At 60.8% G+C, this 17,273-nt stretch overlaps 1 protein-coding gene across 3 annotated transcripts in view; it reads right to left on the bottom strand.

The window, feature by feature from the left end:
• The window catches only part of CELSR3 (cadherin EGF LAG seven-pass G-type receptor 3), a 33,358-nt gene that overhangs the window by 2,706 nt on the left and 13,379 nt on the right, over positions 1–17,273 (bottom strand). The window contains exons 5-35 of one of the 3 annotated variants that reach the window (XM_068409714.1): positions 16,903–16,991; positions 16,335–16,492; positions 15,959–16,122; positions 15,379–15,504; positions 15,039–15,208; positions 14,622–14,807; positions 14,363–14,473; positions 13,937–14,105; positions 13,542–13,683; positions 13,230–13,350; positions 12,727–12,910; positions 12,535–12,636; positions 11,881–11,895; positions 10,176–10,270; positions 9,248–9,457; positions 8,576–8,759; positions 7,931–8,080; positions 7,475–7,655; positions 7,028–7,195; positions 6,575–6,701; positions 6,199–6,405; positions 5,922–6,096; positions 5,252–5,364; positions 4,867–4,946; positions 4,102–4,228; positions 3,337–3,450; positions 3,022–3,158; positions 2,829–2,935; positions 1,960–2,133; positions 1,616–1,816; positions 355–1,435 (exon numbers count right to left, since the gene is read on the bottom strand). In XM_068409714.1, the coding sequence (XP_068265815.1) occupies positions 355–1,435; positions 1,616–1,816; positions 1,960–2,133; positions 2,829–2,935; positions 3,022–3,158; positions 3,337–3,450; positions 4,102–4,228; positions 4,867–4,946; positions 5,252–5,364; positions 5,922–6,096; positions 6,199–6,405; positions 6,575–6,701; positions 7,028–7,195; positions 7,475–7,655; positions 7,931–8,080; positions 8,576–8,759; positions 9,248–9,457; positions 10,176–10,270; positions 11,881–11,895; positions 12,535–12,636; positions 12,727–12,910; positions 13,230–13,350; positions 13,542–13,683; positions 13,937–14,105; positions 14,363–14,473; positions 14,622–14,807; positions 15,039–15,208; positions 15,379–15,504; positions 15,959–16,122; positions 16,335–16,492; positions 16,903–16,991 (5,368 nt within the window). Of the gene's footprint in view, positions 1–354; positions 1,436–1,615; positions 1,817–1,959; positions 2,134–2,828; positions 2,936–3,021; positions 3,159–3,336; positions 3,451–4,101; positions 4,229–4,866; positions 4,947–5,251; positions 5,365–5,921; positions 6,097–6,198; positions 6,406–6,574; positions 6,702–7,027; positions 7,196–7,474; positions 7,656–7,930; positions 8,081–8,575; positions 8,760–9,247; positions 9,458–10,175; positions 10,271–11,880; positions 11,896–12,534; positions 12,637–12,726; positions 12,911–13,229; positions 13,351–13,541; positions 13,684–13,936; positions 14,106–14,362; positions 14,474–14,621; positions 14,808–15,038; positions 15,209–15,378; positions 15,505–15,958; positions 16,123–16,334; positions 16,493–16,902; positions 16,992–17,273 lie in introns of those variants that run through there. The other 2 variants (XM_068409715.1, XM_068409716.1) reach the window with 2 other exon arrangements.

Here is a 17,273-nt window from a genome sequence, read left to right as displayed (position 1 = left end):
CAGCCGGCACCAAGCGAGGGGACCAGCCAAGAGGTCAGCCTGGCTGCACGAAGCATCTTCCCTGAGCCCCCACAGGCTGCAAGTGAGGGCCATTCCTTCTGGCAGAGCAGGCAGTCTCAGACACACTGATGTTCCTGCTCGCGTTGCACTGCAAGCACCCGGAGCTGTCGCACCCAAGGGTTCTCCCCGCCTGGTCACTATTCAGGACCAGGAGACACCTGCCACTCACTCCAGGGGCTCATCCTTACACAGCCCTCTCCCCCCAAGCCAAACCCCCTTTGGGAAGAAGCCAGGCAACCGGATGATGCACAAGACCAGCTGAAGAAGGCCTGGCCAAGGAAGGGACACACTTACTCTGAGTCTGGCGACAGCTCCGAAATGCTGTGGGAGGTGGTGGAGCGAGGTGTCGAGGGGCACATTGCGGAGGGCGTCAAGGAGGTCTGCACGGCAGAGGGGGTGGCGGCGGTCTGGGAGCCTGACGGCGTGCTGGAAGATTGCACCGAGGACAGGACAGAGGAGTTAAAAGAAGCAAGGATGGAAGAAAGGATATCTAACTGTTCAGTGGAAGGATGTCGGCTGGGAACGGCCTCCAGGTTCTCTCTAGAAGGCTGTCTCCTCGACAGCGGCTCTAGGCTTTCCCTAGACAGCTGCCTCCTAGAGAGACTCCCCAGGTTGTCCTGCGAAGGATGCCTGCTAGGCACTGTGTCCAGAGGCTCTCTGGAATTAGATCTTCTGGAGAGAAAGTCCAGCTGCTCCCTTGAAGTTTGTCTAGCTGATGCTAGCTGGTCCCTTGAAGGCTGTCTTCTAGAAAGCAAATCCAATTGTTCTCGAGAAGTATCTCGACTTGGCAACATGTCTATTTGGTCTCTGGACACTTGCCTACTTGGCAATGTGTTTAGCCACTCTCTAGAGACCTCTCTTACTGGCCCACAGTCTAGCTGCTCTCTTGACCCAAATCTGCAGGGTAAAGTGTCAAGGTGGTCTCTGGAGCCCTGCCTCCGCGGCAGCGTGTTCCCATGATCTCTCTGACTGGGCCTAGCAGCAAGCAGATCCAAGTTTTCCCTAGACCCATGTCTGCTTGGGATACTTTCCAGGTGTTCAGTAGACCCGTGCCTGCTGGGGATAGTGTCCAGTTCCTCCCTGGACCCGTGCCGGCTGGGCACGGCTTCCAAGCACTCTCCTGAATTGTGCCTGCTCAGCTGCTCCCGGGACATCTGTCTCCTCATCAGCATGTCAAGCTGCTCCCGTGACGAGTACCGGCTGGCTGGCTGTGACAGACTGCCCGCCCCAGAGTAGATCCTGCCGTAGGAGGCAGCGGGGACAACCCTGTGACCCAGTGTGGAGGTCTTGTACCATGTCAGCTCGTTGGTCATCCTGCCAACGGATGGCAGGCCTTGGAGAGTCGGAGGGTACTGGAGGCGGTTCTTCAAAATCCCTGCACCAAACAGAAAGAGAAGTCAAATCTTTGTATAATAGTGAAAAGAGCATGAAAGCCAGGGGAGACAAGCCATACCTCCCCAAGGACACGACAAGATGGGTCTGATGCTGAGCCTTCAGGGCCATGTCAACCTGAGACAGGCAAGGCCACCCTTGCCCGCTTGCTCCAGGCCGTTACCTTTTCTTTGCCGTTGGGTCTGGGTGAGGGAGTTCTCGTCCCCGCTGGTCAAGGCCAGGTCCGGCTGATTATTGTTGGCCGCGTCCTTGTTGATGTCGAACCCCAGCTTCCGCTCGGAGCCCCACTTCTGCAGGGAGCAGGGGTGAACCTCGCACTCGCCCAGAGCCGGCCAGTATGACATGAGGTCGTTGCCATCCACATCTGGTGAAGGACACAGCAAAATGGGCCCGGGGGAAGAGGAAGAGAATACTTCTGTGAGGGGCAAATGAAGCCACCGCAAGATATGGCCTGTCCCCCAGGGACCTGAGCTCACCCCTTCCCCTGCCAGAGCCCCCAGGACTTGCCTTTGGGAGCGGTGTTGGCGGGGTTAGTGAGGAGGCGTTCGCTGTGTGCTGCCCGCTTGAACTGGCGCTGGAAGCGGCCCCGCAGGCGCACGTTCTCCTCGCTCTCCGAGGACGGGATGGAGAGGCTGCGCTCTTCGTCCAGAGACAGGTCACTGTCCGAGTCCGAGTCCTGGTCTGTAGGAACACGGCGTGTGTTGGGGAGATGTTTGGAATGAAGGTGGGAGAGGCTCTCTGTGGCAGGGCCAGCTGGACTCCGACTGCCTCCAGGAAGGCAGAACCAGCCCAGGGCTGACCACCCTTGTGAGGACACAGCCTGTCTTACCCATTGCTGCCCTTCCCTCGGCAGCAGCCTGCGCCCGCTCCCCCGTGAGAGGAGCCTGGCTCTGTCTCGCTGCAGCTCCCCAGAAGGCAGTTGCAAATAGCCATAAGATCCCCTTTGCCTCCTCTTCCTCCAGGCTGAGCAAACCCACCTCCCCCAGCCTCTGCTCGCCTATCCCACGCCCAGCCCCAGGTGTGAGGGTGACCCCTGCCAGTCCCACTCCAGTGGGTCAGTGCCTGTGCTGTACTGGGGAACCCAGCGTGCCCAAGGATCCCCTGACAGCCTACGCCCCCACTCTTGCCTCCTCCATTTCTAGCTCCTTGGAGACTGGCTATGCCCTTTGCTGTCTGTCCAGGAGGAGGCTGTGCTAAGTGACACAGCTGCTGCCTCTCCCTCACATCCAGGGCACATTTGGGAGTCACAGCTGACCATGGGGTGGAGGATGGAATCGTGCAGCCAGAACCTGCACTGGAAAGGATTTCCTTAAGCCAGGAGTTAATCCAGGATGCGCGGGGTTGGCCCCCAACCTGGGCACCGGGCTGAGCCTTACCTCCCCCAGCATCACGGTGGAACATGGCCACGTCGATGTCCGTGGGGCCGGCGTGAGCCAGCAGGCTGTGATCTAGGGCTGAGCCCTGACGTGCTGTCACGTTGTCTCTGAAAGACAGGAGGCCCGAAGGGTCAGTGCGGCCGGAGCTCCCAGCTCTGCCCAGGCACTCCCGGCACCCCGCACCGCTCCCTACCTGAGGTAAGCCCGCTGGCTGGAGTGGGTGCGGGCAGAGCGCACGCTGCTCACCGAGGAGATGGTGGAGGCCCCCAGGGTGATGCGGATGAGACCGCTCTCCTCAAACAGTGCCGTGTTGTTGTAGGCGTTGGGGCCCTGGCGAGGAGGGAAGAGAGGGCACATGCCCTGTTAAGGAGGTGCCACGGCAGCCCAGGGAATGGCCATCTCACCCACACCCGCCATCCCCCTGGGGAAGCGGGTACGTCCCCACCAGCTCCTGTCCCAGGCAGGCAGCCTGTCCCCACACCCCTGGGCTGCTCCTGCTCTTGCCCACCTGCGTGCTCCTTGTGGCCTCCTCGCTCTGCCCCTTCTTGCCCAGGCAGGCCAGCTTCCAGGCCTCCCGCACCTCCTCGTTCAGCACACAGAACAGGACCAGCACAGCCAGGCCCTGCGGGGAGAGACGCCGTGAGAGACAGACCCTCGCTGCTGGCCCACCTGCTCGCCCACAGCACCAACACTAGGACAGTCTCTGGCTCTTCCAGAGCCCAGCGTGTTGGCCCTGGTGGCCATGAAGATTGGGGTGCACCAAAGAGCCCCCCAACATCAATCGGCGCTAACCTCCATGGTGGCCATAGGTGAGAGAAGAAAGGGTGGGGTGTCCTCCTGGCTGGCAGCAGCCAAGGAGCAGCTGGCAGGGTCCCCTGCAGCAACAACAGCCATGGTGGTGGAGGAGGTCTGCGGGGTGCTGCTGTGGGTCATATTTGGGGTGTCCAACACCTCCATTGCAGGCCGCTTTCTTGCTCTGCCCTCTGAGAGCATGGAGGCCCCTTCCCTCCAAAGATGGTCCTTGGATGTCACCTCCGACCCAAGCACCTTGCAGCCACCTCCTGCTCCATGCCACTGCTCATTGCGGGCACAGCAGTGAGGACTGGCAGCAGCCACCCGCTGCCGCCGTGGTAACAGCAGAAGGGACAAGGAGCCCAGCGGGACGCTGGGGGCTCGCCGCAGGGCACCCACTCTCTACAGATGGCCGTGGGGACCACAGGGACACTCTCCTGGGCTGACCCGTGCCCTCCCCTGGCAGAGGCCGGGCAGTTACCTGGAGGCTGCAGAGGACAGTGTAGAGGTAGTGGAAAGCCAGGACACTGTTGTTGACAGCCAAGAGGCCAAAGAGCCAGGTAGTGCTAATAATTAGAAGCAGAACAAAGGAGCTCCGTAACGTCATGCTGGAGAGAGAGAGACAGACAGACAGGCACACACCGAGAGGTTAGTGCGTGTTGTTAATCTACAGTCTAGTGCTCACAGACAGAGATCCAGAGGGGAAAGCGTGCTCCTGCCCAGCCCTCTCTGCTGTGCCCATCACCGCAGGCACGTCCCTGCACAGCAGCTCAGCTCCCCCCGACCCCCAGGCCTTCCCTTCTGGATCACACACGGCAAACACAGGGGCCCAAATGACACAGGGCATTTGGAGCCACAGAGAGCTGAGCCAAGCTCCAGGGCTGGCCCAGGAGGGAGTGGGGAAAGGTCTCAGAAGAAGAATGTAGAAGAAGCAGCAGGCGCTGAGAGTCGACAAGGGCAGAGCATTGAATCCAAGCAGACGTGAGGGGTGGCTGTGAGGGCAGGAGGTGAAAGGGAACAGGCTGGCGGGACAGCGTGGAGATGGGAACGTAGGAAAAAGAGGAAAGGACAAAGTTTAGGAAGGGTTAACGTGGCTGGCAGGTGTGGGAGAGGAGAGCGGCTGCAAGGCTGACGTTGATGCACAGAGAGGTACTCTGCGGTGGTGGAAGAAGGAGGATGGTCACTGAAAACGCTAAAAACCATGAGCCACAGGAGCTCTGCTGGGAGTTTGGCCACTAATACTCACAGAACTGATTTCTTCTTGGTTTCCTTTTGGCCTGGGGAACAGGACATCTTGGCCACAAGCAGGAACATGACCCCATTCATCTGAAAGCATTGGCACCGATTAGAAGCTGTGCCAACGGCTGGCTCTGACCTGACATCCCCAGCGCAGAGCGTGGGCAGACTCCAGGTCCACCAGGCCCACAAGAACGTCCCCTCCTTTCCCCTTCCTGCCCAAGCCATGGCCTCCCCCAGGCTGGAGCGAGGAGGGACAGAAAGAGGACTTCTAACTAAGGAAGGAGAGTACAGGGAAGGGGGCAGGCAGTGGGCAGCCAAGGAAGGGGCAAGTGCCCGTGGTGCGGAGAAGGGAGGCAGGAGAGGGCTGTGGGTGAAACAGGACAGGGTTTTACCACAATGACGACAGTAATGGGGCCTGCAAAGCTCCAGACCAGCTTATCATGAATGGAAATCCAGCAGAAGTCGGGGTTCCCGTAGCCCTCGGGATCCAGGCCAACAGCCAGCCCTGTGGGAGGAAGGGAGAGGTCAGGTCCAGACCCAGCAGCCTTGGACTTGTCCAAGCCATGTCGATCCCATCCCAGTGCTGAAGGCCATGAAGGGGCTCTCTCCCTGCTCCTTGCCCTGTGCACAGGCTTCCTTGCCACAGGCGAAAGTGCCAGGGCCGTGAACCCCAGCATCAGGGCCTTGATTTCCTTTTCTCCAGGCATCCCTGACACAGCCCAGCCCAGTCGGCACTCGCTGCCAGCAACAGGTCACCCAAGCATGCAGGCTTGGGAAACCAGGAGATCTTAACCACAAGCCCTGGCACAGCAGCAGCCCCGTGCCCATCGAACAAGCCATGGGGAGGTGCACTGAGGAATTACTTCTCCCCAGAAGGAAAGACAACAGCCCTTGATATGTGGTCTCCAGCTGACCACCACAGCACTGCTTGCTGCCAGCACTGCTGGCCGTGGCATGCTCACCCTCAGCTCTCCCCACCGGGTGAGCTGGGCAACACCAGGGGATCAGGAGGCTGCTGAGAACCAGCGCTTTTGGCATGGCTGTAGGACAAGCAGCTCTTACCAGTGATGATGGCGGGCACTCCCCAGCCGATGGCATAGTAGAAGCGCATGGCCCCGAAGTTGACGTTGCGGGCTTCAGTCTGCATGCGGTAGATGTGGAGGCCCTGGACAAAGAGCCAGGCGAAAGTGGAGAGGAAGAAGCAGTGGAGGAGGATGGCAATCACAGTGCAAAGAAACTGGGGAGACAAAAGCAACTCAGAGATGGTCCCGCTGTGCCAACGCTAACTGCATCATCCTCGCCCCCACCCCCATGGGCGTGCCTGTTCAAGCCCGCAGACCTGGTTCTCGGTGCGGTTGATGCCCAGGAGAAAGAGCAGCTCAGAGAAGAAGAGGGTGACTGATATGTTGGAGTGGATGCCACGTGTGTTGGACTTGAGGCCTTTGAGGCAGGTCAGGAAGGAGAAGGTCAGCAGCAGAGCCACCAAGGAGAGAGACATCAAGGAATAGGTGACAATTGCCAACGTCTCCAGGTCACCTTCCAGTTGCTGCAGCAGCAGAGAACAAAAGGCAAATTAGGGGGAGACACAGGAAGCCTGCTGAGCTCTCAAACTCTACTTGTGTCCCACAGGGAATCTTCTGCCTGTGCCTGCTTATCCTGGGACCCAGTAGCTAACAGCCCCCACCACCGCTCACAGCCCCACAGGCCGAGGTTACCTCTCGGTGCGAGCTGTCCATCAGAACCCCAAAGGTGCCAAACTGGGAGCACTGGCAGTGGACATGTGTGGTGTTTCGGTACACGAGCTCACAGTCCCTGGCTGTCCAAAAGCCGGAGGGGTTGGTCCTGCAGCCACCAAAAAGTAGAGCACACTTAGGAGAGAAGACACAAGTGTGATGTGTGGGGAAGGAACTGCAGAGAAGAGGTGTGACTGGCAAGGCTTTTCTACCAGCAGATACAACTGTGCTCCTACAGCTGAAGTACTGGAGCCAGAGCCCTGCAGGGACCCTGCTGTGCCCTCCCAGCAGGAATGAACCACCTGGGAGAGGGCGGAAACCCCCACGTCCCAGCGCTGCCCAGGCACACAGCCTGTCATGGCCATGGAAACTTGGGGAACGAGAAGGTGCCTGGGGAAAGCAGCTCAAAGAGTGGCCCAGCTGTGCTCAACTCACAGGTTGGAGTGGTTCCACTGGACACAGAGAGGTTTGCTTCTGTTGGCCGTCTCCAGCAGGTGAAATTCCAGCACGAGAGGGGTGTCCAGGGGCCCCCGCAGGAAGGTGTGATTGCTGAACACAGACACACTCACGATGGGGGAGTTCATCACGGGATTCTTTGGGAGCCTGCAAGGAGCGATGGAGCTCTACCATCACCGTGCCTGGCAGCTGCAGCCCTCCAGGGGCTTCCCGGATGCCCTGTGCTGCCATCTCAGAAGAAACAGCTCTGCCCAGCCCACACCAAGGGGTCGGGAATCATGGGGCAGAGCACTGCAGGACCGTTTGGCTGGGAACCAAACCCAAGCCATTGCAGACAGACTCAGCAGCTGCCAGAGGGAGCAGAGCAGAGTCCAGCCAGCCTCTCTCCACCGATGCTCGTGGAGGGCAAAGGGGAGGCGGAGGTACCTGACGCTGCGGCGATCCACCTGGTAGCGTGCGGGCAGCAGCCCCCCCAGGGTGCGGTACATGATGAGGATGATCACAGTGAGAGCGGGCTCGGGCTCCGGCAGCGCCTGCCTCGGGGAGGAGTTCTCCACAGTGTAGTTCCCTTCGCCCCCAGCCAGCGTGGGCACCGCCGTGGGTGAAGCTGAGGCACACAAGGGAGTGGTGAGAATGGACACACACATGCTGCTCTGAAGGCAACTTGTGAGGCCATCAGGAGCCTCTGGGATGTGAAGTCAGAAGCTCTGAGCTCTCAGGGGTGACTTGTGGATCTCTGACAGAGCCAGGTCTCAGCAGGGTTGCATGCAGACTAGATGACCTTTAAAGGTCCCTTCCAACCCAAACCATTCTATGATTCCACATCTTCCCTGCCAGCCATGTCCACCCACGCTGTTCCATGAGTGATGCTCACATGCTCACCTTCGGCTTTCGGGGGGCTCAGCACTGACAGCGGCAACACAACGTGGGTGTGGGGGTCCCAGGCGGGCTGGCCCCGGAACAGGCTGCTGTGGTAGCGCGGGTAGCGCCGGCGGATATGGGAGTGGTTCTCCATGCGATCGATGCTCAGCACTGTGGAGAAGCGAGGGAGGGAAAGTCAGCTCTAGGATGGGGAGCAGCCATGCTCCAGGGCACCCCAGGGTTGAGGTCACTGGCAAAGGGACCGTACGAGCCACAGGCTGGGTTGTGGACATGTCCTGTGTTTGGGCATGACATGAAATCCCAGCACCCACAGTGCTCCTTCCCAGCCTGATCCTTGCTCTGCCGTAGGACAGGCTACTTCTGCCACTGAGGCCAGCAGCTTTTTCACCAGACACTGGGAGGTAACTGGGAGCGGGCAGCACACTCCTGGCTCTGCTGGCTCTTGGTGGAGTGTCAGCTGCTCCAGGCAGGGATGGGACCAGGCCGCCTCTCACAAACACCTCCCCATGTTTCAGAGAGCCACCGGGGACGTTACCAGCACCCTCGCTGAGGTGAAGCGAGATGAGGAGAAGGGGACAGGGTGTGACAGAGGAGTGGCTCTGCACCACCCCAGCCAGGCCCCACCACCAGCCAGCTCCTACTCACTGATGTTGGGGGTGACGACGCCGACAGGGTTGAGGTAGGTGAGTTTCATGTTGCTGGCCAGCGTGCCCGAGTAGTCCCGCAGCTGCTCCATGAGGCTGGCGCTGCCGTGCTCGCTGTGTGGCAGCATGGCCCAGTGCTCCCGGTTCTCGGGTGCCAGCACGGAGCTGCCTGCACGCAGCAGGTTCTGCATGGGAGACACATGGGGGCAGGGGGTGAGGGAAGCACTGCCTTTGGGCCCCGTCCTGACCACCCCCAGGCTGCAGCACTGTGCTCTCTGCCCAGCTTGCTGCACAAGGGCTCGGGGAAGAGGGGTACCTTCTGCTATGATGGGCCCCCACCCTCAATGCTCATCAACCAGTGTCCTACAGAGAGATCTTCCCTGCATCCCTGCCACGTGGGACTTGCAGGCAGCAATAAGACCTCCCTTTGCCTTCCCAGGCTGAGCAAACCCAGTTCTCTGCCTCTCCTCATCCACCCTGTGCTCCAGCCCCAACCACGCACATGACCTCCACGGGTCTCGCTCCTGTGGGACAATGTCTCTGTGGCACTGGGGAGCCCAGTGCTCCTCACATGGTCTCACAACATCCTCGATCCCCTCAGAGACCCGGGCTCAGGGTGGCTGATAAAGAGAAGCATCATCGTAAGCCTCTCTGATCTGGAGGAAGGACTCACCTCATTGAAGTGGGCATCCTGCGTGGCTGTCAGGCCAAAGCCACGCTGCCGGCTCTCAAAGGCCATGAGGCGGGACAGCAGGCGGAAAGTGATGTGCACGTCGTTGCCAAAGTAGTGGTCCATGTGGTCCGTCACGGCCCGGAGCCGGTGGGCCAGCTTCTTGGCTTCAATTGTGTTGAGCTCAGTCTCGTTCCTCTCCAAGCCCTCCAGCTGCCAGCAGGGAGAAAGGAGGGGATTAAACAATTAAGCAGGTTCCTCACTGGGAAACTGGGGTGCTGGAGGCCCTGCTGGACTCAGAGATTATTTTTGAAACCATGGCACAAGCCACAGACACTCACAGTGGTGGTCACTAGAACAGGGAACACCTCTGGCAGACAACCAGCCTCCAGCAACACACCAGGGGTTGCACTGGCCCAGCTAACCCAGTGCCATACACAACCAAGGCCAAGGAGATGAAAGGACAGGGCAAGCATCTAGCGGTGCTTCCCTGGAAACTCTCCTGGCTTCAGTCACAATTCAGTCTAAGTGAGATGCAAGTGTTTAATAAACACCTGGATATTTCAAAGGGACTTGTCACTGACAGAGTCTGGGGCTACAGATGTCCCATAGAGCAGACATCCCGCCAGCTTCAAACAATTCAGCCCTGTTCAGGGTTATTTGTTTTCCTCTCAAATACTGGGGGCAGGACACAGGCTGTTTCTGATGGGGACACTCAGATTAGATGAAGCCAAGTGAACTTCAGCTCAGACCAATGCTCCCACAGGATGGGTTTGGGGGCAGGAGATGAGAAGAGAAAGCTGCTGAGCACTGTGGCAAGGCCCTCTCCTACTCTAGGTGCCCCCGGAGAGCTGAGCTCTTTGAAACCTGGCTGTGAGCCCCTGTTCATACAGCTCCTGCTGTCAGGGCTGCAGAGCTGAGAGAGGATTACCAGCATGGAGAGCTCCTTGAAGGCAGGTGAAGTGCAGTTGAAGAGATCTGGCTCCAGCCAGCCCTTCTCCTCATCACAGTGTCTGATGGCTGCACCTAAAACCAGGAGGAAGGGGATGTCTGAAATTCAGCCCAAGATACACAGCTCCCCTGCTGCACCCCCCAGCAGGGACCCTCTGCCCCAGCCAACCCCAACAGCAGCACCAGCAAGGGATGGGGAGGGCCTGTACCACTCCAGGGCTGTCCTCCTGCTTTGCACCAGTGCAACCCATTCCACCCTTGGTCTGCATCACCTCGGCAAGCTGCTGCCATCCCCTCCCTCCAGGAGCTGGGTTCCTGTGTGTGCTTCAGGGCTGTGTCACACCAGGCGCCACCACACAGAATTGCAAAGAGGAATAAGTGACTTGGCAGGGCTCAGGCTGGAGAAGCCCCTGGTTCCTGGTGGGGACGTGGCTGTGTCCTCAGGGCACATTTGACCCCAAACTACTGAAGCCCATGCTCTAGGCATCCCCCGGCTGACAGCCTGCAATGCCTGCTGAGGTCCTGCCTCTCTCTACAGGGCAAAGTCACCCCAGGAGGACAACACCCCTGCTGTGGGGCCGGCAAACCCGCCCCAGAGATGAGCCCCTGCAGTCGAGCGGGATGGAGGGCACCCCATCCAGCAGTGTGGGTTCGGTACCCAGCGCAAGACCCCAGTCCCTGGCTGGGGCCCAAGCACTACTGTGCAGCAACGGAGATACCAGCAATGAATGGGATCAGCTGTTAACCACCACCAAAAGCGCTGCTAAAGCTGACATGGAGAGCAGTGTCCTGGGCCGGGAGTGTCACCATGCACACTTTGAGCAAGAGGAACCTGTCTGACTCCAGTGTACCCGGCAGGACTGTGGACCAGGCCCTCCTGGGGATGGCACCAGGGCACAGGAGCCCACCCAGGTGCCCATGGCTGGGAGAGGGAGCCTGAAGCAGACTCCAGTTGCTGCTCAGAAAAACCCCAGTGACTAGCGTGCCCCCTCCCACCATCTCCAGCTCCTAGCTGTCCTCCCCACCCACCTTTCCCCCAGCTGCAGAAGCACAGCGACCAGTGCCATTGCAGCTGGGAGCAGGGAGAACAAAGAAACCTCCACACTGCTGGCCTTCCCCCAGCAGAGAACAGCGCTCGGCTCAGCTGCAGATCTGGGCAGGATCCGGCCCCAGGCCCCTCTGCCTCCTCCTGCCAGCCGGGCAGAGGGAACAGGACCTTGTGCTGTGCATGGCCATCTGTTCCTGCCCCCCACTCAAACAGCTCCCCTCTTCCAACACCCCACGGCCATTCCTCCATGGCCTCCCTGGCCTCCCTACCCCTTGCTCAACACCAGCTCCTCCCCCTCCCAGCCTAAGCAAGCAGGTACCAGCCCAGGAGAGCCACCATCCATCCCAGCCGGGAAGCAGAGCGCGGACCTGCCCAGAGCCAACGCTGCAGGCTCAGGACAGCGAGGGGCAGGGGCTGCATGCGGCTGCAGCCGGGTTTGTGCTGGTTAGTGTGCTGGGAGCAGGGAAGAGCGTGTAGGAGCGGTGAGGCCAGGCAAAGCGTTGGGAAGACACTCGGCAGCTCCAGAAGCGGCAGGGAAAGCACAGGGGTGTGCAGGGTGCCAGGCAGGGAGCAGGGAGGGAAAGCCGCGTGGCACAGCCCTTACAGCACAGGGGGAAGGAGATGGGAACAACCTTACCTGCACCCCTCAAGCCTGAGCACGGAGGGCGAGAGAACCGGGGAGAGAAGCGACAACAGTTAGGAGCCGAACCTGCCTCCTCCTGGGGCGAACGGCTGGAGAAGGACAGGGTTTGTATTGTCCCCTGGGGCTTGCACTGCCCTACAGTCCCAGACACCCTGCTCGCGCCTTTGCCATCATGGAGGACAGCCTCCTCCAGCTTGGGACCTTGAATCCTACCGGAGACGCTCACTGAACAGCACGCCGTACCCCGCTGCCCTCACAGTGCGCAGCGAGGATGGGGCTGGCAGAGCTGTGGCAAGGCACTGAGGGCACGGGGCTGCCCTGCTGGGCCTGACCCCAGCCTCAAACCCGCTGAAACCAAAAAGCAGCAGGGAGAAGGTGGGGACCACGGCCGAGGGAACAGCACAGCCCTGGGGCTGGGTGATGGGCCTAGACCCCACAGCCTGTTCCCAGCCCCAGCCCTGTGGCCAGACCCCTCTGCTCTCCCCCAGGCTGCAGCATTTTCTCCTCCAACTTCCTTCTCCCAGCCCTCAAGCCCAGCTAAACAGGACTGGGACAGCACGAGAACAGAGCAATATTGCTGGGGCTGCTACAGCCCCCAGCAGGGCAGCCAGGCTGCCCCCTCCCCTCCCCATCGCATCCCCCACTCACCCAAGGAGCCTTTGGGACACAGCACTGCAGCTGAGAAGCCAAACTTGGTCTGGGGCCACCACACGCCCGCCTTCAGGCTTTTGGGGCAGCCGTCATAGAGCACTGCGGAGACACACCCCGAGGGGCTGGTCACACAGGGAGGCCCCCAACACCAAGCCCCGCCGTGCCAGCTCCCCGCCATGCCACACTTACCCTTGCAGCCGCCAGGCGTCACCTCGGCAAAAGGGCTGTCACAGCTATTGCACTGGCGCCCGATGACCCCGGGCCGGCAGTGGCACCGGCCCGTCTCCTTGTCGCAGGAGCGCGAGGTGGAGCCCACGGGGTAGCAGTCGCAAGGCAGGCAGGTATCACTGCCTTTGGGGCGGTAGTGGAAGTCCTGGGGGGAGATGGAGACAGCCGTCAGACAGCCCATGGGGACAGCAGCCGAGGCCAGCGCCTGGGGAACCACCGGAGCCAGGGCAGAGAAGGGCCAGGCTCTCCTCATTTGCAAGCACCCCCACTGCCCCCATCACCACCGTGCTGGGGCAGGAGGGCTGCACAGAACAGCTGAGCGGGGATCCAGCCCAGAAGCGAGCACACAAACCAGGGCCTGGGCAGCTGCCAGGCCTTTGGAGGGGATAAGGAACAGCGTCAAGGACGAACAGGGCTCCAGGCAAACCATGGGCCACGTCCCCATGGGCACAGCTGCCCCTCACCTTGCAGTGGCACAGCCCGTTGGTTTTATTGCAGTCGGGGTCAAAGCCCTTGTTCACATCACAGTTACAGGGCCCGCAGGTGGGGTTGCCCCACCAGCCCTTCGGACACTGCTGGTCCATCCTAAGGAGAGAAACACCTCCGCTGTTACAACAGCCAAATCCCCCGGGCCTTCCCCTCCCACCAGCTGAGCTGCTCAGCAGCTCCAAGGAGCCGGGTGGCACTGAGAGGTGCCTGGTCAAGTAGTGACAATGAGAGGACAGCACACAGCCAGGCACAGAGGCCATGGCCCTGCCCTGTGCCCTGCATCTCACCTGTGCTCGCAGTACTGCCCGAAAAAGTTCCCTCCACACTCGCACATGTAGCCCAAGGGTGAGCCTGGCTTGCGGCGACACACCGACTTGTTCTTGCAGGGGTTGAGGTGACACACATCCACGCAGTCCTCTCCATAGTACCCTGAGGCATGGACAGAGAGCACCGCGTATAGCCAGCACCTTCCCCCTGAGAGGTGCCAGAGCACCAAGGAGTGGATTCAGGGGGCTCAGGAGGGATTCTGCCCTCCAGAAAAACTAATGAGTGTCTGACAGGGATGCGACTTGCCCAAAGGAAGGACAGGAGAGCAGTCACAGGCCAGGAGGGAGCCACAGTGGGGAGGAGAAGACAGACAGGCGTGGAGAGTAAAGGGGTGGCAGGGTGCTGCAGGCCCTACCTGGCTGGCAGACACAGGAGTAGCTCTGCCACTCATCCTTGCAGACGCTGTTGGGTGGGCAGGGGCTGGAGTCACAGGGGCTTGGCACACTGCAGCCAGCCTCCACCCGCAGGGCATGGCTGGGCTTGGGCAGCACAGTCCCAGTGACGCTGTCGCCCAGTCGCACACCCTGCAATGTAGGCGACCAATTCACGGTGAAGCTAGGACAGACACGTGAGGCTCCAGTCCTGCCCCCCACAAACCCCTAGGGGCAGCCCCCCCCATCACCCCTGCTGCATTGATTTATGGCTGCCTCACGGCACCTCAGAGCCCTGAATGCTCAGAGACAGAGTGTCACCAGCAGGACGGACGCTGGCAGCAGCTGTGTTTCAACCCCTCCGTGTAACAGACCCGCTGGAAAGGGAAGGCTCAGAGCAATGGACTCACTTGTATGCAGCCCCTCAGCCCGTTCTGCACCTCGCCAGAGTCCAGGACTCCCCCCACGTGCAGGTGTTTCACCTTCAGGCCATGCAGTTCATTTCCAACAACCACGGTATCCTGCAGAAGGAAAGGGAGTAACATGGGGCAACCGGCACCAGCCCTGCCCCAGCCCTCTCTGAGGGTGCAGAGGCCCAGCCCTGCCTGGTGTACGCCAAGCATCCCCCATGGTTCCTGTGCTGGTGCCAGCGTCTCAAGCAGCACCTACCTGGTAGAGCCCAAAGTCCAGGGTGAGGGTGATGACGTAGCGTGAGTCTCGCCCGCTGCGGACGTCCCGCAGCTCCAGCTGGAGGTCGTGCCATCTCCCATCGCTGAGCCGCAGCTGGTCCAGGAGGAGGCTGGTGCTGCGCCCAGACCCCCTGCTCACCATGAAGGAGAGCAGGCCCCCAGCCAGCTGCAGAGAGGGAACCACCAACGGTAGCAGTAAGTGAAGACCTCACCAACTCTGGTTGCCTCCAGCCTACCCTCCCTCTGAACATGGGGAGGGAAACCCAGCCCTGCTAAACACCTCTCCCTGCAACCACCCTCTGCTTGGGCTGGAGGCAGCATGGAAGGCAGGGTCTCTCCTGGGGCGGAGGGCAGTAGAGGCTGGGGCATGGTGCTGCGGCTGAGGCCGTGGCCCTACCTGGCAGAGCAGGGTGGTGTACTGGCCAGCATGGGCCTGCAGAAGCACCCCGTCCAGCTGGCGCGTCCGAAACGCCAGCCCCAGGTACCACGGCACTGAGATCTTCACGTCTGTCTTGAAGTCCCAGGTCAGGACACTGTTGCCCTGGAAATAGTGGGCATGGTGCATGGCTGGAAAGGAAAGTGGAGGTGAGGAGAAGGGATGGGCACTACACAGAGAGCACTAGATGCAGGGACAACAGTTCATCTCACACAGACCCCCTACCCTGCTTCCACAGCAACCCCAGCAGAGTCTTGCCCAAACCCACGCTGCCCACACCCAGCAGCACCCGCTCACTCACGGTGGCGGCAGTCTTTGCCCCCGAAGCCAACAGGACAGAGGCAGGAGTAGGTCCCCCAGCCGACAGAGCAGGTACCACCATTCTTGCAGGGGCTGGAGTCGCAGAACGCGTGCTTGGCGTGGCAGCCTGAAGGTATCAAAGTCACCCACGTCAGCCTCAACCTGCTCACCACCTGCCCCCAGCCCACACGGAGAGGCACCACTGCCCCCCCAGCCCTCTCCCTGGCTGCCAGAGGGGCAAGCCCAGCCGCCCAGTCTCTCTGCACGGGCCCTGCCTGCTCAGGGATGCGGATCAAGGCTGTCGCTGCTTCTTACGCCAGAAGAAAGGCACTGTGGAGCTGGACTGCCCACCTAGCGACTCCCAGGCCAGCTCTGCAGGCTCTGCACTAGGGATCAGGGGACAACAGACCACTGGGGTGGGGACTGGCTCATTTAGGGGAGTCTGCAGGCCCTGTTCTCCGATGGGAAGCTGCTCAGCTCCAGCTGTGCTGCCATGGTGCTGTACGGCCCGGCAGTGCTGCTGTGTGAGCAGGAGAGGCAATTCCCAGGGCAGGGGCTGGCAGGAGCAGAGGCACCGGTACCTGCAGCAGTCCCGTTGTTGGCGATGTAGGAGGCCAGGTCAATGCGTTTGCTGTCGATGTACAGGTCTCTCATGCATCCCACAAAGTCCCGGTGAGCGACGGGGAAGTTTTCCGGCAGGTTGGGGACCCCTCCAAGGAGCAAGGGACCTGTGAGGTCCAGGGATCTACAAGGACAGAAGCCCAGGGATTTTAAGAGACACAGTGACCTCAGGCCAGCCAGCTGGCTCCCCAGCGCAAGGGGCTGGGAAGCAGACATCCCTGGGGACAGGCACGCACAGCCAAGGTCCCAGATGTGAAGGGCTGACTCCGCGGGGGACCCAAGTGCCCTGCTCCTCTCCCCACTGCAGCAGTGCCCAGCAGTCCCCGAGGAACTCACTTCTTCGAGCTGGTCTGCACACCCTCTGCGGCACAGGAGTAGTTCCGGATCTCGCTGCCGAACTGCAGGGCCACTGAGGCATCGCATTCGTCCACTGTCAAGACAGCCACTTTGTCCTTGGAGGGACCCTGCACCACACCCAGAGCGCTGACCTTGGGCTGAAACCAAACACAGGGCATTAGCAGCACATGTGCCCCCAGACCCAGGCACCCAAGGGCTCACATGACAGCAAGAAAAAGGCCTGAGCATGTCCCAGGCACCGCTGCGCTGCTGGAGGTGTGAGTGAAACAGGAAGGACATCTCCAGCTGAGCCCAGCAAGCAGCAGAGATGGACATGGGCAATGTGCACTCCTGCAGCCTCCAAGTGGGGTCCTGAGGGTCAATCTCTCCCTGCACCCAGCTGTCTGCTCCACTGTACCCACCCCCAAGGGCTGAAACCCACCTCTCCCTTCTCTCCACAGCCTCCCCCATGGGGCAGAGCCAGAGAACAGGAGAGCCAGAGCCACTCGCTCACGTCTCACAGGGAGAGAGACCCACGTGCGCAGGGGGACAGCCGGGGCACACGTACCTTGTTGTAGTAGCGGAGCTGCAGCGTGTGCCACTGCCCGTCACTCACACCCCCCGGCAGGTACGGGCTCACCACCGTGCTGGACTCTCCTGCAGAGACAGGGATGACGGCACGCTGAGGGACACTGGACAGCCCTCAGACAGGCACCAAGCCTGCCGTGCTGCCGACGGCTTTGTGCAGGGATGGAGAAAGGCTTCAGAGAGACAAGCTCAGCACGCCAGCCTCCGCCTGCTCCTGCCTTGCAGCAGGAGGGGGTGGGGAGAATCGCACCCTGGGATGGCTCCTCTGTCCAGGCTGGCTGCTGGGGTGGCACTGGCACTGTGCATCTGGCCCCTTGCCAGCCGCTCACTGCTGGGCCTTGCTCTGAGGAG

This window comes from Nyctibius grandis, chromosome 10, assembly GCF_013368605.1.
Source record: "Nyctibius grandis isolate bNycGra1 chromosome 10, bNycGra1.pri, whole genome shotgun sequence".
Classification (NCBI taxonomy): domain Eukaryota; kingdom Metazoa; phylum Chordata; class Aves; order Nyctibiiformes; family Nyctibiidae; genus Nyctibius; species Nyctibius grandis.
Note: the sequence above shows the minus strand (reverse complement) of the source record. Positions and strands in the feature narration are given on the sequence as shown.